Raw genomic sequence first — 25,247 nt, forward strand, 5'->3', positions numbered from 1 at the left:
TGAAATGTACAGTATTCCGTTTATTCGCTACTCCTCCTTCAAATTTGGTTAAATTGTTATGAAATTTGGCACAGGTGAACTTTGGAGTGAGCCGCACAGAAATGACCGAACAGAATTTTGATATTTATCTTTGTTCAAAAGTAATAAATGCGCAAACTTAACGAGGTTGACGCAAAAATGGTTCTGAAGCTGTATCTCGGTCATTCTCTGATCAATTGAAATGAAATTTGGTACACTTCATGTGGACCATGAACTTGGGGTTCATGCAAAATTTGGTGACAGCGCCACCTATGGGTCATGAGATATGAAAAATTGCTTTTTTTGCCCATAACTACTGAATTGTTTGTCAGAAAATTATGATGTTGGTGTTTACGGATTCCTTGGCTCATGCCGAATCTGTCGATATGTATTATGTCGGGTTTGACCACACCACCTGTCTGCCATTTTGAAATTGATCATAAATTGTTATATCTTTTGAACTATTGGACATATTTGTGCAAAAATAGTCAGGGAGCTTCGGCATGATGTCCTGAAGGTACCTGGGAAGTCAGAGTACAGCGCCACCTAGGGGTTATAAACTATAACAGTTCTTATAGAACTGCTTATATCTTCAGAATACTTTGTCTGATATACATATTCTTTGTGAAATTTTATTTACTGGTTTTTGCCGATTGCAACGATACCTTGTTTGGCATTTTCCATCATTCTGTTCATGTGTTATTGTAAAGCATATGGTAAATGATTTTTTCGCTACTCCTTTTACAAATTTTTATTATTTTATGCCAGGTTCTGCTTGTATAATGTTTGGAGCAATCCGCACAGACGTGACTGAACAGATTTTTCTGCTGAATGTCAAATTTTTGAGAAATACCTCTGTAAAGCGGACCGTGCCTGTCTTAACTTAAGTTTTTGTCTTAACTTTTTTTCTCACTTAAGTTTTGTGATTTTCATACTATACATTGTATTTCAGTTATTTGTGCTCTCTGTTGTCATTTCTACACTTTTGGTAATTGCTGGATATCAATGTTTATAGCTGTAAAGCTGTATTCTATACCTTGGACACACCAACTCAGTGGTTTAATCGATTACTCAGTGGCGCATGCGGTTAGTGCTGTGCTTTGGGAACATGAGGTCATGGGTTCGAATCCCAGCTCTTACTTTCACTTATTGAGATTTCCTTTTGTGTTCCCTTTAACACGTTCTTCTCGACCTGGTTTTCCACACGTGTTATATTTTTGAAATCTTTTCTGTTGTTGCTCCGCACTGCAGTGGTTCTGCTCTGCATTTGCCTTGCTTCGAGTTCGGGCTCTGTATTGCGCGCTTTCTGCGCTTTGCGCATTTGCTGCGTCGTATGGTGTTTGCTGGGCTTTAGGTGCTCATTGCGCTGAAGGTGCTTGGCCCCGCAATTGCTGCTTGCAGCTATATTTTAACACTGAGTTTAGAGGCTGTGTGTATAATGTTACTGTCTCTTTTTAATGCATCTCTCTCTTACACACTGTTCTGTTTAAGTATGGGTGCCATTTATATATTAATTCTCATGATGCAACTTTACTTTAAATACTAACATAAAAATGTTTATGGTTATATTGTTTTCACAGATGCATTGATGTGTAGTGATGCAGTGAACAACTGTGAGGATGATACAATCAACATGTTCCTAAACTGTGATGCAGAAACACAATGGGAGGATCCATCCGTCTCTGACCACAACTACACTTTAAAATCACAACTCAACCTGAAGCAACCTACATCTGATATGGGAAAACAATGGTGCGGTTTCTCAGACAGGGCTTATGCTGGTACCAGGCTAAAATGCATATTTGAGCTACAAAAATGTAAAAACAACTTGTACTGACATACCTCAACATATATGAGTGCCATTGTTTTGTCACAAGATGCGCACCAGTCTTGTTTTTTTGTAAGGTTTGTTTGTAAAAACTAAAATGTCCTAATATAATTAAGGCCTAGTCCTGTAAACCCTGTCGAAGAAACCGCTTCAATGTGTTAAGCTGGCACAAATGTACATATCTCTGCTGAGAAACAACCATCTTTGTCAGCTTTACACAGGGTTGATATTGCATCCATTACACAGTCACCAAGCACTTTACCAGTACATACACCAACAGCTTCCAGATAAACACTTGGGATCAGCTCCTGATGACTCTGATAAAGCTGTGTCTTAATTTATTGCAGGGTGGTCTTGCTGAAAAGTTAGCTGTTTCTTAGTCTAGTTATCTTTATAAACTTTTACAGTGTGACCTGATTTTACCTGTTGTAAAGTTACATTAAACCTTCATATGTGATTAGATGTCATGCAGTGATATTAAACATTTACAATGTGAGCTGTTGTGCATTTATTAAACCTTTACAATGTGATCAGGTGTTACCTGCCATGCAGTTATATTAAACCTTTACAATGTGATATGATGTTGTGCATTTATATTAAACCTTTACAATGTGATCAGATGTTACCTGTCATACAGTTATATAAACCTTTACAATGTGATCAGATAGTATCTGTAGGGAATTTCTTAAACCGTATGTGAGCTTTGTAGATTCCACTTAAAATGATTTAAGTCTCCTGATTTGAAGGAATAAGTGTTGACAAGTTTGCAAATGAATTCTATCATACATTACCACATAAAAACGAAATAGTTATTGGACTGGCTAAGGTGCACATTTGCTTTAAAAAAGACGAAATCACTGTGTAAATATTGGTAGACATACTTTTAATAATTTTCAATGCTGCTCCATCAACTCCTGACAGGACGAGGTAATTAAATATGCCAGGTTACTTGCCGCGGCCGCTTCATATCGTCTAACCACGAGACGATTGATGGGACAATATAAGACTATCCGAGCGTCATATGAAGTTTTAACCGTCCTCCTAATTTAAAACATTTACAGCAGTAGCGATATTTGTCATTTCGCTAAAGTTATAGTGAACTACAAACAATCTTTTAACCACCAAACTAACCACCGAATGCACTGTGCCATATTAGCAGCGGAAAGCGGTTGACAAAATGCGGAAGAGCGAAGAATTAAAAAGGGGCGTGGCGGAATAAGGTGAATAGGGAATGTGGAGTTGACGTCATGCGGTGTTGCATTATGGGTAATCTGCCATATTTGCAGGCACGCCTCCTATCCTGCTGTATTACAATTTCATGTGTTGGAGGTTGTTTTTGTATTTTCTGTCGAGATTTTAATAAACTTCGATATGTTTGGTCAGTACTGCTCGATCAAGCAGGTCACGCGATCATTCAGGGAGGAAACTGGACAACGGAAAACGTTTTTTCAGCTTTTATTCGTGGAAAAAACAAGGGAAGCCGGTGCAGGAGCTGACGAAAAGACGCCGGATCGCGTGGTTTGCGTGCTGCAATCAGGAGAAAAACGTCTACTTTTCAAAAAAATCCCTACATCAGCGAGAGTGTGTTCGCTGCATTTTCAGTCATTCAGTAATTTGTGATTAATAAAAGCAGAACTACTTAAATTGTCTTGTTTTTATGCTAACACTGTCAAACTAACTTGTCAAATGTAAGTTATTGATAGATTGATTCATTCATTTCTGATCACCCTAAACACATGAGTTATAAAAATAAATATTTAGACAATTTTGACGATTGTAACAAATATTTTTTATTAAATGCAACTGCTCAAACCCACTGCTTGTGAGTCTTTAAATAACATAACGTTAGCTAAATATTTAGCATTTTGTTTGTTTTAATAACTTGGACAAAACAGAAGTGCCACCTTATGAACATGTGTTTATTCATTGCACAGAATACAACGGAGAAGTTTTTTTTATAGAATCATTAAGATACGTAACGTTAGGTATTAACACATTGTCAGTAAATAGCTGGTTTGCCAACCGTCATAAGACTTCAAAAGAAGAAGTGTCATCTTACTTTAAGCTTGAAGAGATTTATAGCTCTTAAACTCCTGCAAAGTGTAAATAAAGTCCTGCAAAAACAAGGTAATTTATCAGATATGTAAGCGGAGGTAGTGCGTCTGGATCCGTAATCCAGTCTTGGGCTGCTAAATCATGGATCTATGTTGTTTATTTGTCCAAATAAAGTTTTTTGGCAGTAGCATTTAGTTTCTCCCGATAGGGTCCATTCTCTTTTTCTTTCAACTTCTCGATTTCTTCCGTTCTTCTTCAATTTTACCTAGTTTTTAACTGAACACACGCACAATTAAATGGCATAGCGGTCGGCGGTGCCTCTAAACATGGCGCCCACGTCCCATAATGCAACACTGCGGTGACGTACATTAACATTCCCTATATTTAAAAAAAAATAAAATGGCAAAACAAATCATAATGTGTGGTTTATCATCTTAAACTCATTAAATCTAATTAATACAACCTAGTCAAAAATTTACTAAGGCAGTGATTTTCTAGCAGAATTAAAAATGTTAGATATATTCACTGATTGTCAGTTGTAATTATCTATAATACTTTGTATGCTGAATTATGTGCATGTTTATGCAACAACACGTCCTTAGAGCCTCCATCCTCCATCAATGATGGCTTCTGTTCCGGTTACATAGGCAGACTGCAAAGATAAATCTCTTTTAATGAAATGTTGTACATGTTCTGTTTTGTGTTCAAATCAACAATCGAAAAGCTAAGTGAAATGTAAAACCTCTTAAATAACAAATTATATATTTTTGTAGATATCGGAGACAAGATAAAGTACATTGGTCATCCACCGTGTACTATCCTCACCTCATCTGAGGCCAAGTAGACACAAAGATGTGCCACCTCTTCTGCGGTGCACATTCTACCCGTCTTCTGTCTGGCCATTAAGTCTCTAAAAGCCTGAAAGGTGACAAATAGAACTGAAACTCTGAAAATGTTGTCTAGTTTCCTTGTCAGGGGATCTTATAATATAATATAAGGCTGGCCTGGATTCTCTCACGTAATGATGGTGTATCTACTGTTCCTGTAAACGTAGACAGACTGCTTAGGATAACCATTAAGGTACGATATAAGGACATACCAAAAAGTAGCATACCAGGACAGACACAGTTGCATCGGATCCCTTGCTCGAGAAAATCAGCTGCCACCGATTTGGTCAACCCGATGACAGCGGCTTTGGATGTGCTATAAACACATTTTTTCATAACCCCTGGATGTACAATTAAGAGAAGCAATTAGGGGAGGGACGCTTCACCTGGAGATAATGAGGGTAAAACAATATGCCAAGAGTTACACGAAACAACATCAGTCATTACATGTACTTACGAGGAAAGGGCCAAGTCCCATTCGACAACATGATGCATTACAGTAGGCCATTAATTCAACGTCAAAAATGTAAATAGGCCCCAACAGGATAGAATTAATACCTTTGATACTAGACGCCACAGACGACATATTGATGATATTTCCAGATTTACGAGCCAGCATCTGTGTAAAATGGGAAAATCATTTTAAATTGACTGATCAGTTCAACTCGCATACTTCAGATCATACAATTGACCTTTCGCCGGCCCCTCCCCCAAAACGGCCATTGTCCAATCACACATCACAGCAACCGTTACTATGCGAGCACCTCTGACAAACATTAATGCCCGCAACGTTTGTGAGCGGTGCATTCAATGGATAAAACATTGTGGACTGCCCCAATCAGTTAAATGTGTCGAACATTTACGAAGCATAAATACGTCTGCACAAAGGTAAGGCTTACAGCTAACTAGTTACAGTGTGGTCTAGATCTACTAACTAAGGGGCAAGAACACAAATTGGACCAAAGTTATGATTACCATGAATATAATTGCCAGAATGTTAACCTACTCTCTATGCTAAATTTAATGAGTTATTTTGCCAACATTAGTTAACATGTTAGCTAACGCTAGCTACATTAGCTGCTGTTGTGTTAGGACTTTCAGCTCCCCAACTTTATTTTTCGTCAGTTTACGACAAAGTCGAACATAGTGCCCTAACAATCAACTTTAAATAATTAGTTTTTATCTTTCATGTAGCATTTTATGAACGGAAAACCTACCCCTGAGTTTCCCAATCCCGTAAATGCTGTGCAATTTTATTATATTATATGTTTTATTTATTACATTATCTGTCCTGCAACTTTTAAGACAAAAGAATTTCCTATTTGTGAAATCTATCACCATAAATAAAACATTATGATTTTTCAAAACGGCTATCCTCAAAACAACAGACAAAGAAATGTTAGTTAGCTTTGAATGGCTTTGAAACACACGTAGGTTTAGCTAGCCAACATAGCCTTGTATTTTAACAAAATAGCTACTCGCAATAGACATTAATAGACTATACAGGGCTCCAGACTAACTTTTTTCACTAGGAGCACAGTGGCCCCCAAATAAAAATTTTAGGGGCGCAACCAGAAAATTTAGGGGTACACATCGTAAATCAACATGCTAACCAAATATTCACAGTTCTACTAATTTCCACTGTATTGCTAATAAATAATTTGATGGTAGATCCAGAAAGTACAATGTGATGTTTCAAATTCAGTGTCACATCACAAAAAAATGGTCAAATTTACTGGTCGCACATGTGCGACTTGATGTAAAATTCAGTGGCACACTCTCAAATTTTGGTGGCTAAATGCCCCCATTTGGTGGCAGTCTGGAGCCCTGCTATACCATATGAAAGATAACCTCCTTGGCAGTGCAAGAGCATGATTGGTCCACAAGGCTGTGCTGGTTGCATTTGAGTTACAGGTCATGTGGTTCCTCATTTCTTGCGTGAGACCGGTAAGCATTAGCCTCGATAGTAGTCGTGTCTCCTTCATTGCATATTTTTATATTTTGAATATATCCCTCCACTGCATACTGTAACGTAAGTTATGTCCATAACTATGGATCTATGAGACCGAACGATGACCGTCACCACGGTCTTATACTGAATGACGCCATTCTTCCGCCTATCCTCGAGACCTAATATCAACAATGTCAGGTGACTGACCCTAGGTTGGCTATATAACATCCGGATGAACCAACCACTTCCTCTTGCCTGGAACGCCCCAGCTCGTCCCGAGTGACCAGAGATGGTGACGGTCATCATTCGGTCTCATAGATCCATAGTTATGGACATAACTTACGATCTATTTCGACCTCACTCAGACCGTCATCACGGTCTTATCCTGGATGACTTATAACATCAGGGTCACGAGGGATTAGTATCTTTTCCCTACCCTGGTAGTTTAGCTACAGATAAAACAGTAGACCCAAAAGAGTTAGGATTTGCCACATTAATCCTATAAAACTTTGTGAACGTCCATGGAGTACTCCAAGAGGCTGCAGCACAAATGTCTGAGAGTGCCACTCCTTTGAGTGCTGCCCAGGAAGTAGCCATGCTCCTGGTAGAATGAGCAACCAGCTCACCAGGAATGGGCAGACCTTGGCTGAAATACGTTTGTGAAATGGTATCAACAATCCAATGAGACAAATGTTGCTTAGACACATTCTTACCTGTACACTTCTTACAAATAGTTGTGTGTGTGCGTGCCACAATGATCGAGTGTGCTCAATGTATGTGTGCAACGCTCTAACAGGACATAAGGTATAATTTTCCAACCCTGTACCTGAACAAAGAGGGTCAGGTTGGAAAGCATCAAGCTCAATTACCTGATTTACTGTACTAGGCTTAAGAACCTTGGGTAGGAATGATGGGTTTGGCCAAAGAAAAACCCCTGTTCTTTCTTCCTTCCATCTCAAGCAGTCTTCACTTACTGATAAGGAATGCAATTCACCAACTCTCTTGGCTGAACATATCGCCAGGAGGAAAACGGTCTTCCATGTAAACAACTTAAGATCAGTTTCTTCCAAAGGCTCAAAAGGTGCTTTGGTCAGAGAATGGAGAATGTAAAACAATTGTAAGGTCCCAAGTAGGAGATCTCATAAATCTCCCAGGGTTTAAACGATGTGCCCCCTTAAGGAATCGAGATACCAAGGGGTGTTTACCAACACTTACACCATCTATTAACGTGTGGAAGTTGGAAATAGCTGCAATGTAAACCTTTATGGTATTGACTGATTTTCCAGAGCTCAGTAATGTTTGCAGAAACCGTAGAACCATACTGGTGTCACAATCGGCTGAATTTAGTTGATGGTCTTGACACCATGCTGAGAATATTCGCCACTTGCTAGAGTAATTACTCCATGTAGAGGGTGCTTTAGAACTATTTATTGTCCTTAACACAGCTTCATCTAAGTCTTTAGAGAGGGACTTAGTAAGGGCCATACCCATAGTTGTAACATCTCTGGTCTGGGGTGCCAAATCTGGCCTTCCGCTTGGGAGAGGAGATCGGCTCTCTTTGGTAACTGCCAAGGGTGACCTTGGATCAGATGTACAAGGGCTGGAAACCAATGCTTCTTTGGCCACCTCGGGGCTACAAGTAAGACTTTGTGATGGCCCAATGCTATCCTCCTGAGCACCAGCGAAATCAGAGGTAGGGGAGGAAAAGCGTACAACAACCCTTCCGGCCATTCTTGAGATAGTGCATCTATCCCCAGGGGATCCCCCTGGTTGTTCAAGGAGTACCATAGATTGCAATGGGTTGTCTCGGCAGTCGCGAACAGGTCGATCTTCGGCACACCGAACTGACCCCATATGAGCCTCACCACTTCGGGATGGAGACGCCATTCCCCTGGGAGAGGTCCGGTTCGGGATAACAAGTCTGCAGCTTTGTTTGCTACTCCCGGAATATATACTGCCCTGAGTGACTGGAGTTTCGGAAATGCCCAGGAAAGTAGTTCCTTTGCCACCTGGAGGCATCGTGCTGATCTTGTGCCGCCTTGGTGATTGATGTGGTACACTGCAGACATGTTGTCTGTTCTTATCAAGACATGTTTGTTCTTTAATAATGGGAGAAAAGCTCTCAGGGAGAGATGCACTGCCCTGAGTTCCAACACATTGATGTGCTCTAAGGTCCAAGGGGATTCCCAGAGACCCCTGATGGACCTGCCTTCCCACACTGCTCCCCATCCCGATAGAGAGGCATCCGTTGTTATCACAGACCGCCTCGCTGGGATGTTGCCCAAGGGAACCCCTTGTGATAGCAACGCATTGCTGTTCCAAGGACGTAACATTTGGATACACTTCCGTGTGACCTTTATTCTTACATGTCTGTACAATTTGGGATGTAATTGAAAACTGTTCAGCCACCGCTGTAGAGGAAGTTTGAGAAGGCCGAGTGGAATCACATCAGCTGCTGCTGCAATCATACCCAACAACCGCTGAAATTTAATTAACTTTATTTTCTTGTTCAGGCGAAATGACTGGGCTAGACGTACCAATTGTACCACCCTCTGGGGTGATAACGATGCAGTCATCAGTCTGGAATCTAGAGAAATTCCCACAAACACTGTCTGTTGTCTGGGAATTAGATTGCTCTTTTCCCAGTTCACTTTGAAATTGAGAGATTGGACATGTTGAAGAACTATTTCTGTGTCCTTCATAACTTGACTGCGGGAAGGAGCACAAATTAGCCAGTCGTCCAGGTATGACAAAATTTTCAAACCAGGGGCCTCATTTATAAACGTTGCGTACGCACAAAAGAAGCCGTACGCCACTCTCTACGCAATGGTTGTTATTTATAAAAAGCAAACTTGACGGGAAAATGTGCGGTCCGTCACGCAAGCTCGGACCCAGGCGTACGCACAAAAACGGGTGAAATGAGAAATGGCGACACCGTTGGGAGATGGAAGAAACACGTGAAAGTGACAACACTGCCTCTCATAAATAACATGAAGACTTCACAAAGCAAGTCTTACAATTAACAGCCTACACGAACACCCTTTTGATCGATCAGCAGTGAAACAAAAACAAAAAAAAATCTATCGAAAATTACAACGGAAATTCAAATGAACACATATTTGCTAAAAGAAAAGTGAAATATGTTCTGCAATAATATTGGCATGTTGCGCAATTCATCCTCATAAGGAATATAGTTCACAGAACGAAATAATGTACAAAACTGATATTCTCGTAGATGTGTCTGTCTGGCGGAGCAGATAAAGATGCAATTACATAGACAGAAAGATAGATAATTAAGGAGATATATAGATAGGTAGATAAATAAATAGATAGATGTATTAATTGTCCACTGGGGAAAGTTGTTTTCATAGTAAACCATATCTTCATAATCTACGGAATTATGGTATTCATGCATATGCCTTTAGTGTGTTTTATTTTTGATAAAACAATGTATGGCGTATGTCTAAACCATTCAGAAAGCAACAAGAAATTACATTTGCGCTGAACAATGTCCCCTTTCCCCCACCCGTGGCAGACACACTCTGGCGATGGAGCTCTAGACGTTTTTTTGCCTCGACTTTGATGTCCGACCATTTCTTTTTGATTTCGGCCACGGTCCGAGGTTGTGAGGCTACAGCATTTACAGCGTCTACCACCGTTTGCCACTCAAGTGCCTTTTTGGCATTAGTAATGCCCACACTGTGCCCTCCAAACAACATTTTTCTCCTCTTTTCCACCTCGCCAACGATAACTTCTACTTCACATTGAGTGAAGTTACGTTTTTTTTTTATTTTATTTTTTTTATTTTTTATTTCGCAATCAATGCATATTAACTTGTGGGCGTTTCACGGACTATTTATGGGCAACTATGGGCGTGTCATGAAGCCGCAAAAGCTGCGCTACATTTAGAATTGATTGTGATTTATTAAGGGAAAAATGCGTAGGATGTGCGTGCGCACGGTTTTATAAATCCGAATATTTCTGTGCGTACGCCCGTCCTATGTTTCATCCGTACGCCACTTCTGACGCAAATCCTACGCAAAGTTTTATAAATGAGGAATCATTTATAAATCAATCACATAGCAAACACAATTAGCCTCACTTTAGTAATTATTTCAGACTGTCTGATTTTAAGCATCTGTTTGGTTTCTTTATGTCTCAAATATTGAAACCTTGATAAAGAGTTATTTTCTATGTGTAATAATTTCATTATGTTTATGCTATTATGTTTTTCAATTCATTTGCTCTTTATGGAAGACATTTAAAACTATCATGTTCTTTGTTTTCATTTTGTTCATTTAATTTATAATGGTTATACTGGAAAATTAAGATCTTTAAATATCATGTATTTGGTTACACTGAATATATTGTTGTTGTTGCTCCTACTGACAAAGTGGGTTGTTAAAAATAACATTTGCTAAGTTAAAAAAAGCATTGTAGTTACATGTTTCCAAAAACAATGTAAGAGCTTTTATTATTTTTTCTGTTATTCTCACCTTGACCATATTTTAATGTATTTGACAGGGATTTTAGGCTGAAGACCAATCTGACCATTTAAAACTTGAGTAACAAATGCCATATGCTTTGCTGTTTGTTGTGCCATTTGCTTGAATCACAGTGTTCCCGCTGTTTTACATCTTGGGTGTTGCCTCAAAGAGAAGGACAAAAGTGAAACCCCCTTCAGGGCCTGTTCTTGTGAAAGTGTGAAGTATCGATGGAAATCTGCATAACTATGAAATGTGCAATTCCATTCGGTGAAGCCTTTCATGCAGGGCTGAAAGGAGAAGGACGTCTTCAAGTCTCATCAACCAGCAACCAGTTTGGACAATAAGTCTGAAGATGACCACTGCACACAACTGAAAGCATAATCTTATGAACTGTGTCATCATGGATCTTCTTACGTGTGGCCCATGTTGCCAAAGGGCGGATTGTAAGATTAAAATTGAAGGAACTTATTCCTTGGTCACAACTTGTCAAACCCCCTGTGCTGATCAAAGACTATTGTCACAGCTGTTTATCCAATACAGTGGGGGTTAAAGATGGTCTTCTGATTGGTCAGTTTGAATGTATTATGTTGGGTTTGGTCAAGTACAGTGGGGGTTAAGGTGATCTTTTGATTGGTCAATTTGAATGTATCAAGTTAGGCTTAGTCACATGGTCAAGAGATAGAGGATAAAGGTCAAGGTTTTTATGAGCTCTGGGCCTTTGCATTTTGGCTTTTGCATTGGCCTTTTCCCTTTCCTTTCTTCTTCACTGGGGTTCAGGCCATTAGGCCTAGGTTCCAGTTCTCTTTCTTCTAAACTTTCTTTCTTTCTCTGTTCTCTATCTTATCAGGTAATATCTCACATACATTGGAAACAGTCAATTGTTTGTATTATTTACCATTTCATGCATTTATAGTGTAACCATTTCAACTGTAACTTTAAGTCAGTGCTGTAATTAAACCTTTTCATTTACAAATCTGTTGTTTAGTTTTGATTTAAGGTTAATACTTAAACGCTCCATATTGTAATACAATATATTCATACTCTAGCAACGCTCTCAGACCTATTGTGTCCGAAACCGGGGAACGATTGCAGTTTTGTTCTCCTTCCGAAACCTGAGATCCCTTACATAAGGAAAGCTCCTTTGCAGCTGCACATGGGCTTTCAATGTCATCTAATAAATGCTGCATACCCAAACAGGAGGGGCATGCCCATCCCGGGGGTGCATAACCGATTGACAAAATCTACATTTTGAGTGACTCATGATGAAAAGTCAGAGTTCACTTAATATGATAACAGTCTAAGATATGAAAGAGACAGCAACAATTAGCTGTAACCAATCACAGTATTTTTACTGATTGAAGATAAACAAAATATCAAAATAAACTGTCTGGCATTTAGTTAACAAACACAAATAACATGCCATTAACAAATAGATTGTGATGAATCACCCTTCATTAAATCACCTTTTAAGTCTGTAAACAGATCTCTTAGGTTGGCAGAAAAAAAAGAAAAAAACACTTTATTTTATTTATCTATTTATAAACTGTAATTTTGAAAAATAAACTACTTGGTATTAGTTAAACAATATAATTAACCGTGTACCATTATAATATTGATTGTGCCGAATCACCGCTCGTAATAAATTCAAAACTGAGTTTGCGAACAAAACTGCTAGAAAATTATATGGTCTTATGAAAATTATATATCCATCATTCTACGTGCGTCCACGCAGTAAACTGTAATGGAAAAACAACTGTCTGCTGCGAACAGCTGACGTAAGACAGAGCACCTGAAAAACAAACTATAAAATGAGAAATACTCACCGACTAGCGTTCCAACAACGCGCCGAGATAGATAAATGAGAAGAAAACCCTCGCAATCCTCAGGGACATAAAGCACCTGCACGAAAAAAACGTGACGGATTGAAACATGCAGTCTTCTCCTGTAAATAGATTCAAAAAATGCGCTCTACCGCTTCGGTCTCAGATGAGGCGAGAAAGGCAAGAGGAAGTGGTTGGTTCATCCGGATGTTATATAGCCAACCTAGGGTCAGTCACCTGACAATTGCTGCGTCCGAAAACTCAAGGCAGTAGCTGTGTCCCAAATCAGGGGCTGCGACCTTATAAGCATGCGACCTTAAATATGAGCACTCGGTCTTTCAAGGTGGCAGCCTCAGAAATCCGCGAAGAGAACTGAAATGAGACGGTCTAACCTTCGGATGACCCATAATTGGCGTCACCAGCTGCGCCTGTTAGCAGGACATAGCGGAAACGTTTCTGACTTATTAAAATAAATATGAAATCAGAAAAATATTAATTTACTTTAGAAAATATGACACTTTGATGTAGATTAAACTATTCAACAGTATATTAAATTTAATAAATCAACCTTAGAAATAAATGCATCATAAAAATAATAATATTAACACAAAACATAACTTATAATACTAAAACAGTGACAAACTTTTTTTGATAAATACACACTTTTATTTAATGAAGGTTTTAATTGTTTATTTTATAATATCCAGCCGCCGTTGCAGGCGCGCAATGAATCTTGGGATATCCTCGGCTGTTAAGGATCCATTCGTTCTATCCTTAACAGCGCGGAGAAATGAGGACGCATTTTGAGGCTTCATTCTAAGCATCCTTCGAATTGGGACGGCCTTACCAGCCTGAAGTCGCGCTGCTGTGACGCAATCGGTCTTAAAATACGTCCTTAGAAGGTCGCAGCCCCTGAATTGGGACACAGCTATAGACTCGTTGCCTCGCTGCCTCATGAGGAAATGACTTCGGAGGCATGAAGGTAGCTCAGAGAAAGACTTTCGGACACACTTCTAAGGCAGCGTGTTTGAAATTTAAACAGAGAGCGCCTTTGTGATAACTAATCACATATTTGAAAACTACAATACTGATTTCTCGCTAGAAATGCAATTAAAAGGTGTAAAAAGTGAAAACATACCTTTATTTACACTAAATTGCTGGTCCAGTCGCGTCCTTGGCCGCCATTTTATTTTTTCGAACTCGACCGGACTCGACCAATCACATGCTGGATCCCAAACCGCCTACTTCCATACTATATAGTACGTAAAAAGCGCTACTTTACGTACTATATAGTATGGAAGTAGGCGGTTTGGGATCCAGCATCATTCTTAATGTACGTCCACGCATAGGTATCTCAGGAGACAGGAAGTAAACCAAACATTGAATTCGGACATGCCTTGATGCCTTGCTGCCTTGGAAAGCTGCCTCAGAAGGCAGCAATTTAGAGTTTTCGGACGCAGCCATTGTTGATATTAGGTCTCGAGGATAGGCGGAAGAATGGCGTCATTCAGGATAAGACCGTGGTGACGGTCTGAGTGAGGTCGAAATAGATCCCCTTTTGCCTCGATCTGGAGGAAATCGCCAGGGCCGCATTAATGCATGGGCTTACCTGGGCTTAAGCCCAGGGCCTCGGGCTGGTAAGGGCCCCGAGTTGCCGGAAAAAAATAACTGCCGCATTTTATAAAAAAGTTGATACTCCCTTTAAAATTATGCTTAATCGCTTTGCTTTGAATGTCCGTGCGTGAATGCCGTTCCTGCGCAAGAAAATCTCTCACTTACTATAGGCTACCCTGCAATCATTAGTGCGCTTTTTAAAATTTCTGTCTGAAATATCCATTATTGCATTTATGAAGGCAACACAGACAGCTTTCTGATAAAGTGACCAAAAGTGCCTTTCAAGTGATGAACAAAGACTAAACTGAGGACGCGTTTTTATCTTAATATGAAAGACAACGTGTATATAAACATTCATTAAATGATTCCTCGTAACATTTTAAAGCCAAGATGTACAGAACAGCACACAAAGATATTACACAAAACATTTTTGATAACTAAATCTAATAAATAACAAATTAGATTCTGCCTCGGAGTCGGAAGCCACGGCTAAGTTCAGCTATCGTTTCATTTTGATATTTAGCGTGGCAAGGAAATAAAAGACGAGAAATTACATATAGTTTGTTACTGTAAATTATAAAAAACAAGCTTTATATACAATTACTTAAACGGTTCATTTATAACCAAAAAACACTGAAATTAAGGATTTTATAGACACTATATATGCTTTATTATTTTGCACAAAATATCTGATTGCTTACTTTCACTTTGATCATCTCTGTATTCACAAAAACGGCTTACCTGTTTTGTAGCTCAACTTTTGACAAGTTAAGCAACCTTTTTAAATACATTTTAAAACTTATACTTGTCGAAAAAATCTGTTTTTTGATGTTACGTTTGATGAATGCCTAAATATGATCACGCAGAGCAGCACGTTCGGCGAAGTTGAATGTGACAGCATGCAACCGCGCAACATTGACACAACGAAAAGCAATCCAAAACTTACAGAACTTAAATTATATCAGAATTTACCTTTATAATTAATAAAAAATAAAAACAAAATAAAGTCAGAATTAATAGGTGCAGAACATGGGTGCAAAATGCCTAAATGCGCAGGGGAATAAAACCCACAAATAGTTTAATCAGATAACACTAAATAATCTATAAATTAAATAAAAACAAGGAAATATTAAAATTAATTTTAAAATAACGAAAGTATAGAATTACCTGTTTTGTCTTTTTAATTGCAGAAACAAAGAGACTTTGCAATGGTTTCTGGATATGGACGTCTAGCCCTGTCACGGGATTTAGGCTATTAACAGACTTTAAAAATATTTATTAAAAGCTACTATATTATTTACTTAGTATTATCATAATAGGATGTATATTTTTTATATTGGGAGAAAGCTGTTAAATGTGAAATCAGATACAGTGCACTCTTATACAGCCAAAATGACACATCTGCGACAATTGAGCTACCGACTGTGCAGTAGTCGAATCAGGCTTCTCCTGTCAAAGCATCGAATCTTAGACTATTCGGGTCACCTAGGACTATGTGCATATGTTATGCAGTGATATTTGTGTATATTGCGGGCATTCTGATATGGTTTTAATATTTTGTAATTCCATTTATTCCAGCAAAATAAAAGCCTGACAACTTGCACTTAGTGATTATAAAGATTGTGTGAATGTAGGCTGCAATTCTGGTGGATAAAGGGCCACACAAAATGATAAAGCCCAGGGGCCCCTTACAGTGTTAATGCGGCCCTGGAAATCGCGGCGGTATTGCTCCAAAAAATGTCACTGACACGCACGGGTATATCGCTTTCCACCATGGCAATCTGTCGCGCTGGTCATTTGTTTGTCGGAAGTAGCAACAGCAACTAAGGGGGGCGGGGCTCGGCGAAAGGCTAATTGGAATATTGCATGCCACTACCTATCACAGGTTAGGGATTATGCATATGATTCTCACAGATAAAGTTTCTATTGAAAAACTAAATGAGAGACTAGAGTACAACATACGAAGAGAAAAAGAAAGAAGTTGTGTTTTGGGTTAATCCTAGACAGAAAAAGGACAAGCTAACCTTTGGAAGGAATGCCCTGATCATCAGATACATGCTGCGGACGTTAAAATTCATGGTTAAGTCCCAATCCGACTCCTCACAGTCTAGTATAGATCCGTGATGGACAAATCTGTGGGATAGAAAATTTAAATGTGAACATATGAATGCCTAAATAAAGGCAAAGTCAGAAAAGTGGACAGAATAGGAAAAATTTGAGTGTCCATAAAAATCATTGAATACTGTTTGATTATATTATATGATTATATTCATATTATATAACAACCCGGCAACATTGAGGAGCACATCAACATGGTCAAAGTCCTTGGCCAGGGCCTCTACTTGGTCTTTCTTGGTAACATCAACCACCCTGGTTTTAATACCTTAAGGGGAAAGAGAATACAAAGAATCAGATGAGCAAATTGGTGCCTAAAAGAAGCACCCTTGAAATAAAGCAATTTGTTTCCAATGTATTATCCGGCATGGCAGAGAGATATGAAAAATATAGTCAAAAAGGCCAGCCTTTTGAAATGTAAAACTTCTGATGCAGACATGGTTGCTTGCAGATCAAAGAAACACATGTGACCATAACTTTCATCACCCAGTTATGGTTAAAAAAAATTAAATTAGAAAATAAATGCATGATTTTTAATGCAGTATACTATGACCAAAAGTATTAATAATAGAAAATAAGGTTTAAATAATATAATAAATTATATTCGTTTATTTTTTAATAATAAATGTTTTTATTTATATGTTTTTTAATAATAAATGTTTTCTATTTAGGCATTCTGAGATTATTTATTAAATACATTTCATATTGCATATATTGGATGAACAGCTAGGCAATCACAGATAAAAATCATGTTGATATTTAGAGCAGATTGCCTTTGTTTCACAAAATTCCACTAGGTGGCAGTGCATATCAAGCTAATGTATGGAATTACCTGGAATGCCGTCCAGCTCCTTGAGTTTCTCCGCATTGATATCCGTAGCTGTGACTTGTGCACCTTCCTTTGCGAAAGCCTGTACATGGAGCATGGATTTTTAATGAAAAATATTTTTAGTGCACATATAAAAGCTAAGACAAGCAATCATAACTATAAAAATAAAAAAATGGTTTTATTTAATGTAGTCAAAATCCCTTTCGCAAATGAAATAACCTTTAACAAATGAAATTTTCATTTCAAAACTGGCACTCATTCCTTGCATTCAAATAATATGCCAACTGGCTCATGGCGTTTCGTCAATCTGTAGTGTCTCCCATTTAAAACCCATTTGAATTGTCACTTAATATGGAAATGTATTCACCTAGTAGGTGTGCCGCTTAACCACCTCCAGCACACCGCTGATAGCATGCTGTTGACTCACGGAGATAAAATTTGCCTAAATGATCTAAGACCCTCTTTGTTTTATTCCCTAATGATGAATTGTAGGATTTTCATAAAAGGGACTGATACCAAAATAGCTCTACCCAAAGCAAGACTCATCCACTGTGTGAACACATGACAGGCTTTGAAATCACTATAAAGTCATTTTGACAGCCCTTGCATGTCAATCTCATATTAAAATGTGAAACTTATGACAATAGTAAATCCTCAAGAGTAAATTCGTTTATTATACTCGACAAAGTGGCAAACAGGGCTGTCAATAAATTGCATCACAGTGTGTAAACTTTAAGAGCTAAAGAGAGAAATCATTGAAGCTTTGACTTGAGTATATAGAGGATATTAAACGAATGCTTACTATAGCACAGGCTCTTCCGATGCCCTGTGCAGCAGCGGACAGCACAATCACTTTCCCATCCAAGCGACCCATTGTCTTTAATAAAAACCTTAACATGTAGAGAGAAGACAAATATGGCAATGGATTAACAGTTCGATTACATTGTATGCAAAGGCATACGTTTATTTGATTCATGCTTATATCTTGATGTTACTCTACACAACCTGATATACAACTGTATCTACCTACTAACAGCTCTCTTATGAGTAAAATTCAATACTCAGAAATTAATTTTGGTCTGTCACTCTCTCACTGCTCTCATATGGCTTTAGATGAGTCATATGTATGAGTCACATCATGCATGCAATCTTTGTGGTGATTTTTTTATATTTTCAGAGCCAGACAGTCCGAGTCCCCATTCACTTTCATTGTAAGCAATGGAAATGTTCTTTAAAAAAAACGAAGCAACTTCCAATAAAACTGGAAGTTAAGGTGTGGCATATTTAATAGCCCCTCCCACTCACATTAGGTCACAGCTTGGAATCTGATAAGAAGCTGGAGTGAAGATAAACCATAGACAGTAAAAATATGGACGTAGGGTCCATGATTTCACCCATAGGTTTGTGTCATCTTGACCGCGCGTCACCACACATCACTCACGGATAACCGAAAATGGGTAAAGAGGCAAATGGACGGATCAACCTGAATTGGGTGGGACTTTAGCAGCAAGTGTGCTGTACAAATCTCCAAAGGATTTTGCTTGGTTTATTTAATGTAGAGGGCATTGTTGAATTAGTTCATACTCCACCATTTATTTTGATTGGTTAATGCAATGTTATCATGCTAGGCAAGCAGTGGTCTCAGCCTCAGACATCACGCCCACAAACTATTGGCTAAACGTCTGATGTTTTTCATACACTTTTCTGGAAACCCTGTGAGAATGTCAAAGTCGTCTTTGATTGGTTGAAATAAACCGGATTTCCAGGAGACGCGAGTGTCGCGATTACTTTCGGTTCCTGGAAAACAAAGCTCTGACGTTCCATTGAGGAACGTGTTCACGTGGATAATAATGACCAGTTATCATGATCAGCTAAACATTGGATTCTCAAAAATATGCAAAGTTTGCGGCATAGACTCTATAAAAGACCTTCAAGAGTTTTGTTTGAGGCAATTAGTGGAGTCAAAAAGTTTGGTTCTCCTGAATTGCTTGTATGTGTTAAAAAGTGGAGAGATATGCTTCAAACAGATGTTTAACGGGAGCGTCTCATTGGTGTGGCTGTTGATGAAATGCACAACGTTGTTCTATGGTGAGTAATGTTGTTTATGTAAGGAACAATTGACGACGGGCCATTGAATTATAAGAAAATAATGCACACCAAGGTGGTAATGCGGCAACTGAATAATGCCTAAAAGCTGCTGTGTGACAATATGTACAGCTAACAAGCCCAAGAACCCAGAAATAAGTTTTTATAAGCTGTCGAGCCGTAAAACCCAGTCTTTAAGGAGAATAAAGTGGATCGCCGACTACGTTTCCCCCTAGTGGACGCAGTTCTGCTAGTGGAAGTGCTGTGAGGAGTTGCCTGTGTCCATTTTTGTGTCTTTGGACGCTCGTTTTTTGGGGTCGGCAGCTTATGAAGACTTATTTACAGATTAAACTTAAAAACAGATTAATACCTAGAAGCTGCTGTGTGACAAGGTGTACATCTAACAACCCAAAAAACCAAATACGTTTTTATAAGCTTTCAACTTCAAAAAAACGAGCGTTTAAAGACACAGAAATGGAAACAGGCAACTTTTCATAGTACTCCTATTAGTAAAACTGCGTCCAATAGGGGGAAACGTAGTCGGCGATCCACTTTATTCTCCTTAAAAGCTGGGTTTTACGGCTCGACAGCTTATAAAAACTTATTTCTGGGTTCTTTGGCTTGTTAGCTGTACATATTGTCACACAGCAGCTTTTAGGCATTATTCAGTGTTTTGTTGTAGGCCGGAAATGACAAGGAGGCGGCTTCTCGCAGTGCAGAGTCAATGGAGACGGTTGGATTGCTTTCCCCCCGGTGGGCGTGGTTTTCAGGTTATGACGCGCTGCGCTCTGTCTCTATTGCCGTAAGCTCCTCCCATCTGCAGGTCTCGTCTCCCAAGAGGTCCTCGCTGCAGCATGCTTGCTGATCTGAGAGACTGTAAATTCTGATTGCTTTAATAAATCAAAATGTAAATTTTGCTAATGTTTATTAGCACACTTGATTATAGATATCCTTAAGAATAATATATTTAAACTAAAAGCAAAGAAAACTTTAATTTGGAAGGGGACTTTCACAAAAAGCAATGTCATAAGCGAATAATGACAAATCTTTCATTTCGGACTGAACTACCGCTTAAGGCAATGTATACAAACAACGTCCACAGTATAACTTTACAATATATGCACTCTGTCAGTGAACTTAATAAAATAGCATCGTATTATTTATTTTTAGCAAAAAAAAAACAATGAAGGCACATTAATGGGTAAATGTAAAGTTTCTGCAGCAGAAAACGTCTCTGATTTATCGCCCAGTGTTATAACTTTGTAAAATAGATAACTGATAACTGTCAAGTGACGAGTCTTATTAAAAAATGAAAAATAAAAACACCGATCAAAAGACTGAGACAGGTAGTGATGGGACATCTGAAGCGAGGCTCCGGAGCTTGTGTCGAGCAAAAAGGGGCGTTCCAGATGAAGCCCCGATTCGAGGCTTGTATCGTTTCCGTAAAAATCACGTGACGATGACAAACGAGGCCTCGTTTTCTGTTGAATACGTCATTGCTTCATTCTGAGGCTGAATCCGAAATCGCATACTTACTGTGTAGGTACTGAATTTCATTGGGTACCTACTTAACGTGCGCTAAGGCAGTATGTACGTTCGCGTTAAGTATGTACAGCATTCGCCATGTTGACGTTATCATGTGACATATGACGTAGTAGACTTGTTCGAGTTCATGCGGAACCACAAGCACCGACAGGAGGTTGACATCACAATACCGCGAGAGCAACTCGAAATCAGAGTTCTCCGTGTGATTTCTGGAATCGCTCTCACGGTACTTTGATGTCATCCAGCTGTTGGTTCTTACAGCGGTGCATAAACTCGAACAAACCTAATAACAGACATGAAAACGTATGCGTGTGTATGAGGGACAGGTGCACTAACACCTGATTGCATCAGTAACTTGATCTGTAACAGTGTTACAGATATATTACACATTATTTTGTAGGGGACAAAATAAGTAAAACAAGCAGATTGTAATTTAATATTGTCAGATGACAGCTGTGCTTGAATACAAACTAGACAATGCAGCCAATGTTATTATATACATTTTAGTCAAGCAATCTCTTGTATTTACTTAAAACGACAGGAAACATGAATAAAAAATGAATGAATAAAACCATCACAATAAACTTTCCCATATGAAACAAAAGTTTATTCAAATGTATTTTTCTAACAAACCATCACATATTTACTGTCACCTCAACACAGCTGTGACAATTCTACAGCTTTATTTTCATGAATCAGCTGAGCACTTTAATTGTGGTATATCCTGGGTCTGTGCGTGAAGTTAGGGTGCTGAGGGACAGCCCTGTGTAACGTATCAAAATCACCCGATTGGTTGGTCTCCGGTCGATTGCTTTGTTTTCCCGTGGCATCATGGGAAATCTGGGATAGAAAAGTCCATCCGAAGCACGCTTAAGAATAGGGGCGGACTCAGTAGGGCATCCGGGGATTTCTCGCCTACTGATTTTATGGATACTGAGGATTCGGACGTACTACTCTGTTCACGTGCTGTTTCCCCTACTACATTTTCAGTAAGTAGGCGGTTTCGGACAATACTTAAGTACACGTGCCTCTGAATCTCGCGAGAAATAGTCCAAAATCCCGCTAATTCTCGCCTACCCTTTTACGTATACTGAGGTTTCGGACATACTATTCGTTCGCCTACTGCTTTTTGCCTACTATATAGTATGGCAGTATGCGATTTCGGATTCAGCCTGAGTTTCGCTTATGGGTCTTTCACATAGGAAGCGGTGTGCGCTGCGCTGCGCTATGAAACCCATTCATTTCAATGGCTTGCGCCGCGCGAGGGCGGTTTTTTGTTGCGCCGAGCAAAGCGCGAGCGCAGCGGAGCGCAGCTTGCGCTCATGCCGCGGTCAAAGTTCAAAATAGTTTAACTTTTGCGCTGCGCTCTGTGACGATTACCCGCGCGGCCAATAGAAACGGGGCATCCAAACAAGCAAAATGGACGAAAGCTTATACTCGGGATTCTCAGAGCTTTATAATACAAGTTTATGCTCCTACAGAGACATCGGAAGGAAAGCCGTCTCATGGAAACACGTAGCAATTCAAGTTGGCATGTCAGGTGTGTTTTAAGTCAAGCAGCTTGTTGTAGGTATGCTTAAAGTTGCGTGAAATGGAGACGAGCAACAACAGTCTCTGTATTCCTCGTCGACTATTTAACGCAGATAATAAACACTGTAGTAATTTATTGAAAACCCCGCCTACTTTGGTCTGGCCATCAGAGCACAAATCGCTTGGCTGCGCCGAACCCAGCGGCGAGCGCAGCGCACACCGCATCCTATGTGAAAGCCGCATACGGTTCGAAACTCGCGCCTCTGGTGGGTTTTGCAGTACGTTTGCGTTGATGTTAAAGTGTTCGTTGCATAGGTTGTAGCGAGTAGTGGCGAGGTTGTAGTGAGTTTCTAGTCTAGTTATCATTATATATCATAGCCTGTATTATATATTATATTACACTTAGTTTAGTAGATTATAAGACTAAATTATACATAGCCTAGTTCAGTAGATCATTAGAGTAAATTAGCATATGTCTAGTTCTAATAATACGTAATTATATTATATAGCCTATATTTATTATTATATATTATTGCTGCTTTTATTATTATTATAAGACTAGACTGTATTAGGGATAACCTAGAAGGACTGAGGATCCATTGGGATATTGGAACAAACAGAAGGTCCAATATCCCAATTTATATAAGCTGGCACTGATCTTCTTATGTTGTCCAGCATCATCAGTGCCCTGTGATAGGGTGTTTTCTAAAAACAGAAACCGCCTCAATCCAAATACTGTTAAAAAACTTTTGTTTCTAAATAAAAACCAGTAAACCCTTTTCCATGTTGCAGTTTGCTGTTCCACACTTCCAGTCCCATAAGCATTGCACTATTGCAGCCCCAGTTCAATAAGCACTGCACTCACGATAATTTGAAGAGTTTCGTTGCAAAACGAGATAACCACCGTTTTTTAATTGTTCAGAAATCTTGTTTTTTTTGGTTGTGCATTCCAATTAATTTCAATGCAACTGCAGTTGGTTTGTTTTGATTTAAACCTTCATAACTTAAAAAATACAGCTAAGTAGCACCATAAAACAAAATAATAACATGATAACGTAATAATAAACAAGTTTTGACAAAAATGTAAAAAAATGGATTTATCTCGTTGTGCAACGAAACTCTTCATTTCTTTTTTTTGTGCATTCACTGTTATCACTAACTCAAGAACTGTAGGCCTATAGTTGAACACAAAGTTGTGTATGTGTGAATTGTGTGTACATAGGTTAACACAAGCAGAGTAAAATACTTTCTTTAATATACTTTATTCAAAAGCCCACACCATGACAATTTGGTTGCTCAAAATGAATAGATTTGTGTGCGTGTGCTATACATTGCTTTGCACAGCAGGTGTCACTGAAGAGCACAGTGTTTCATGAGGCTTCGGGTAAATGAACCTTTTGGCGAACCAATGGGCTGGAAAGCCTCATTGGTTCAGGAAGCCTCGTTTGGCCATCACTAGAGACAGGTAGTAGCATACTACACAACTACTGAAAACTCATGCAAGTAGACTTTGTTTGTAAAAAATACTTGGAGCAACTTACGGTCAACTTCTCTTCACTTCCACAAACACTCACGTGCGACACAAACGTCAAGACAGGAGGGTTGCTCAGGCTTAAATGTTATATCAAAATAAAAGTCTGAATAACATCCAGTCCTTGTCATTCGTACAGATGTTGTTGGAGATTTATTATAAGGCAAACATTTTACTCAGCTTGCAAAAAAACCGTGTATATGGCAATAGAGGTTTAAATGAATATTTTTACAAGGTGTTATTTTTTGTTGTGTGTCCAACATGTCATTAATTATACAGGTTATCATCAATTAATTATTACATAAACTGGAAAAGTATAGCATAATAATCATATTTATGTTCAGAATGTAACAGATGTCTCTAATCGTTGTTCTGTAGAAGAAATTCATTAGCTCACAGTCAGACTGACTTAACTCAACTGGCATCACATTGTCAGCAATATTACCACACCATTTATAAAGCAATTTTTTTTACATATTTTTACCTAAAAAGCATTTTGTCTTTGTGAGATAAAATTTATTTCTGAAGCATTATAAGACAAGAAAAGGTAAATCAAGTAAGATGTTAAAATGGCAAGTATGATTTTGTATTTTAGTGTAAAAAATAGCAGGATTAGCACAGATGGGAAAAATGGAAAAATATGAAATTTGGCCTTTAACAGAGATGTTGCAATCAAACAGGCTATTATTTTGAAAACAAACAATAATCTTATGTAACTTTTCACTACACATTGTAGGAAGTGGTTGGTTTCAAAGGTTATTTCTCTGATGGCAAGAGTGAGTTATAGTATGACCTTACTAGATAGATAGGCTGCCTTAAAACTCACTGCACAGATTTATTTTAGATTAAACAGGCTACAGCAATGCATTATTTAGAAAAGAAAATGTGCGTTATATATGTAAGAAAGTAGTTTTTATAATAAGATTACAAAGAAATACAGAATGGCAGTGTG

General features: G+C 38.7%; 1 protein-coding gene and 1 long non-coding RNA gene across 7 annotated transcripts in view; one reads left to right on the forward strand and one right to left on the reverse strand.

The window, feature by feature from the left end:
- Positions 1-4,505: 4,505 nt before the first annotated feature.
- On the reverse strand, positions 4,506-24,355 carry LOC129444263 (dehydrogenase/reductase SDR family member 6). 6 transcript variants are annotated; one of them, XR_012366321.1, is made up of 9 exons: positions 24,306-24,355; positions 18,407-18,494; positions 17,608-17,686; positions 16,947-17,043; positions 16,685-16,793; positions 5,347-5,407; positions 5,016-5,129; positions 4,727-4,819; positions 4,506-4,553 (listed from the first exon to the last, which is right to left on the reverse strand). XR_012366321.1 is itself a non-coding variant. In XM_055204809.2 (8 exons), the coding sequence occupies exons 2-8, from the start codon at positions 18,476-18,478 to the stop codon at positions 4,873-4,875; spliced, it is 603 nt and encodes a 200-aa protein (XP_055060784.2). In that variant the 5' UTR covers positions 18,479-18,494; positions 24,306-24,355; the 3' UTR covers positions 4,746-4,872. The 6 variants fall into 6 exon arrangements, 4 of the variants coding, with proteins under 4 accessions (XP_073718535.1, XP_055060784.2, XP_055060787.2 ...); XR_012366315.1 differs by having other exon boundaries at positions 4,509-4,553; positions 5,001-5,129; XM_055204809.2 differs by lacking the exon at positions 4,506-4,553 and having other exon boundaries at positions 4,746-4,943.
- The window catches only part of LOC129444278 (uncharacterized), a 321,920-nt gene continuing 319,088 nt past the window's right edge, over positions 22,416-25,247 (forward strand). The window contains exon 1 of the long non-coding RNA XR_012366405.1: positions 22,416-22,774. This is a non-coding gene — a long non-coding RNA (uncharacterized lncRNA). The remainder of the gene's footprint in view (positions 22,775-25,247) is intronic.

This window comes from Misgurnus anguillicaudatus, chromosome 3 (assembly GCF_027580225.2).
Source record: "Misgurnus anguillicaudatus chromosome 3, ASM2758022v2, whole genome shotgun sequence".
Taxonomy (NCBI): domain Eukaryota; kingdom Metazoa; phylum Chordata; class Actinopteri; order Cypriniformes; family Cobitidae; genus Misgurnus; species Misgurnus anguillicaudatus.

Excerpts from the sequence above, each read along its gene's own strand:
- LOC129444263 (XM_073862434.1), bottom strand. The coding sequence starts at position 18,478 with ATGGGTCGCTTGGATGGGAAAGTGATTGTGCTGTCCGCTGCTGCACAG. Across the intron at positions 17,044-17,607 it reads GGAGCTGGACGGCATTCCAG|GTATTAAAACCAGGGTGGTT; the intron begins GTAATTCCATAC and ends TTTCCCCTTAAG. Across the intron at positions 16,794-16,946 it reads GTGCTCCTCAATGTTGCCGG|ATTTGTCCATCACGGATCTA; the intron begins GTTGTTATATAA and ends TCTATCCCACAG.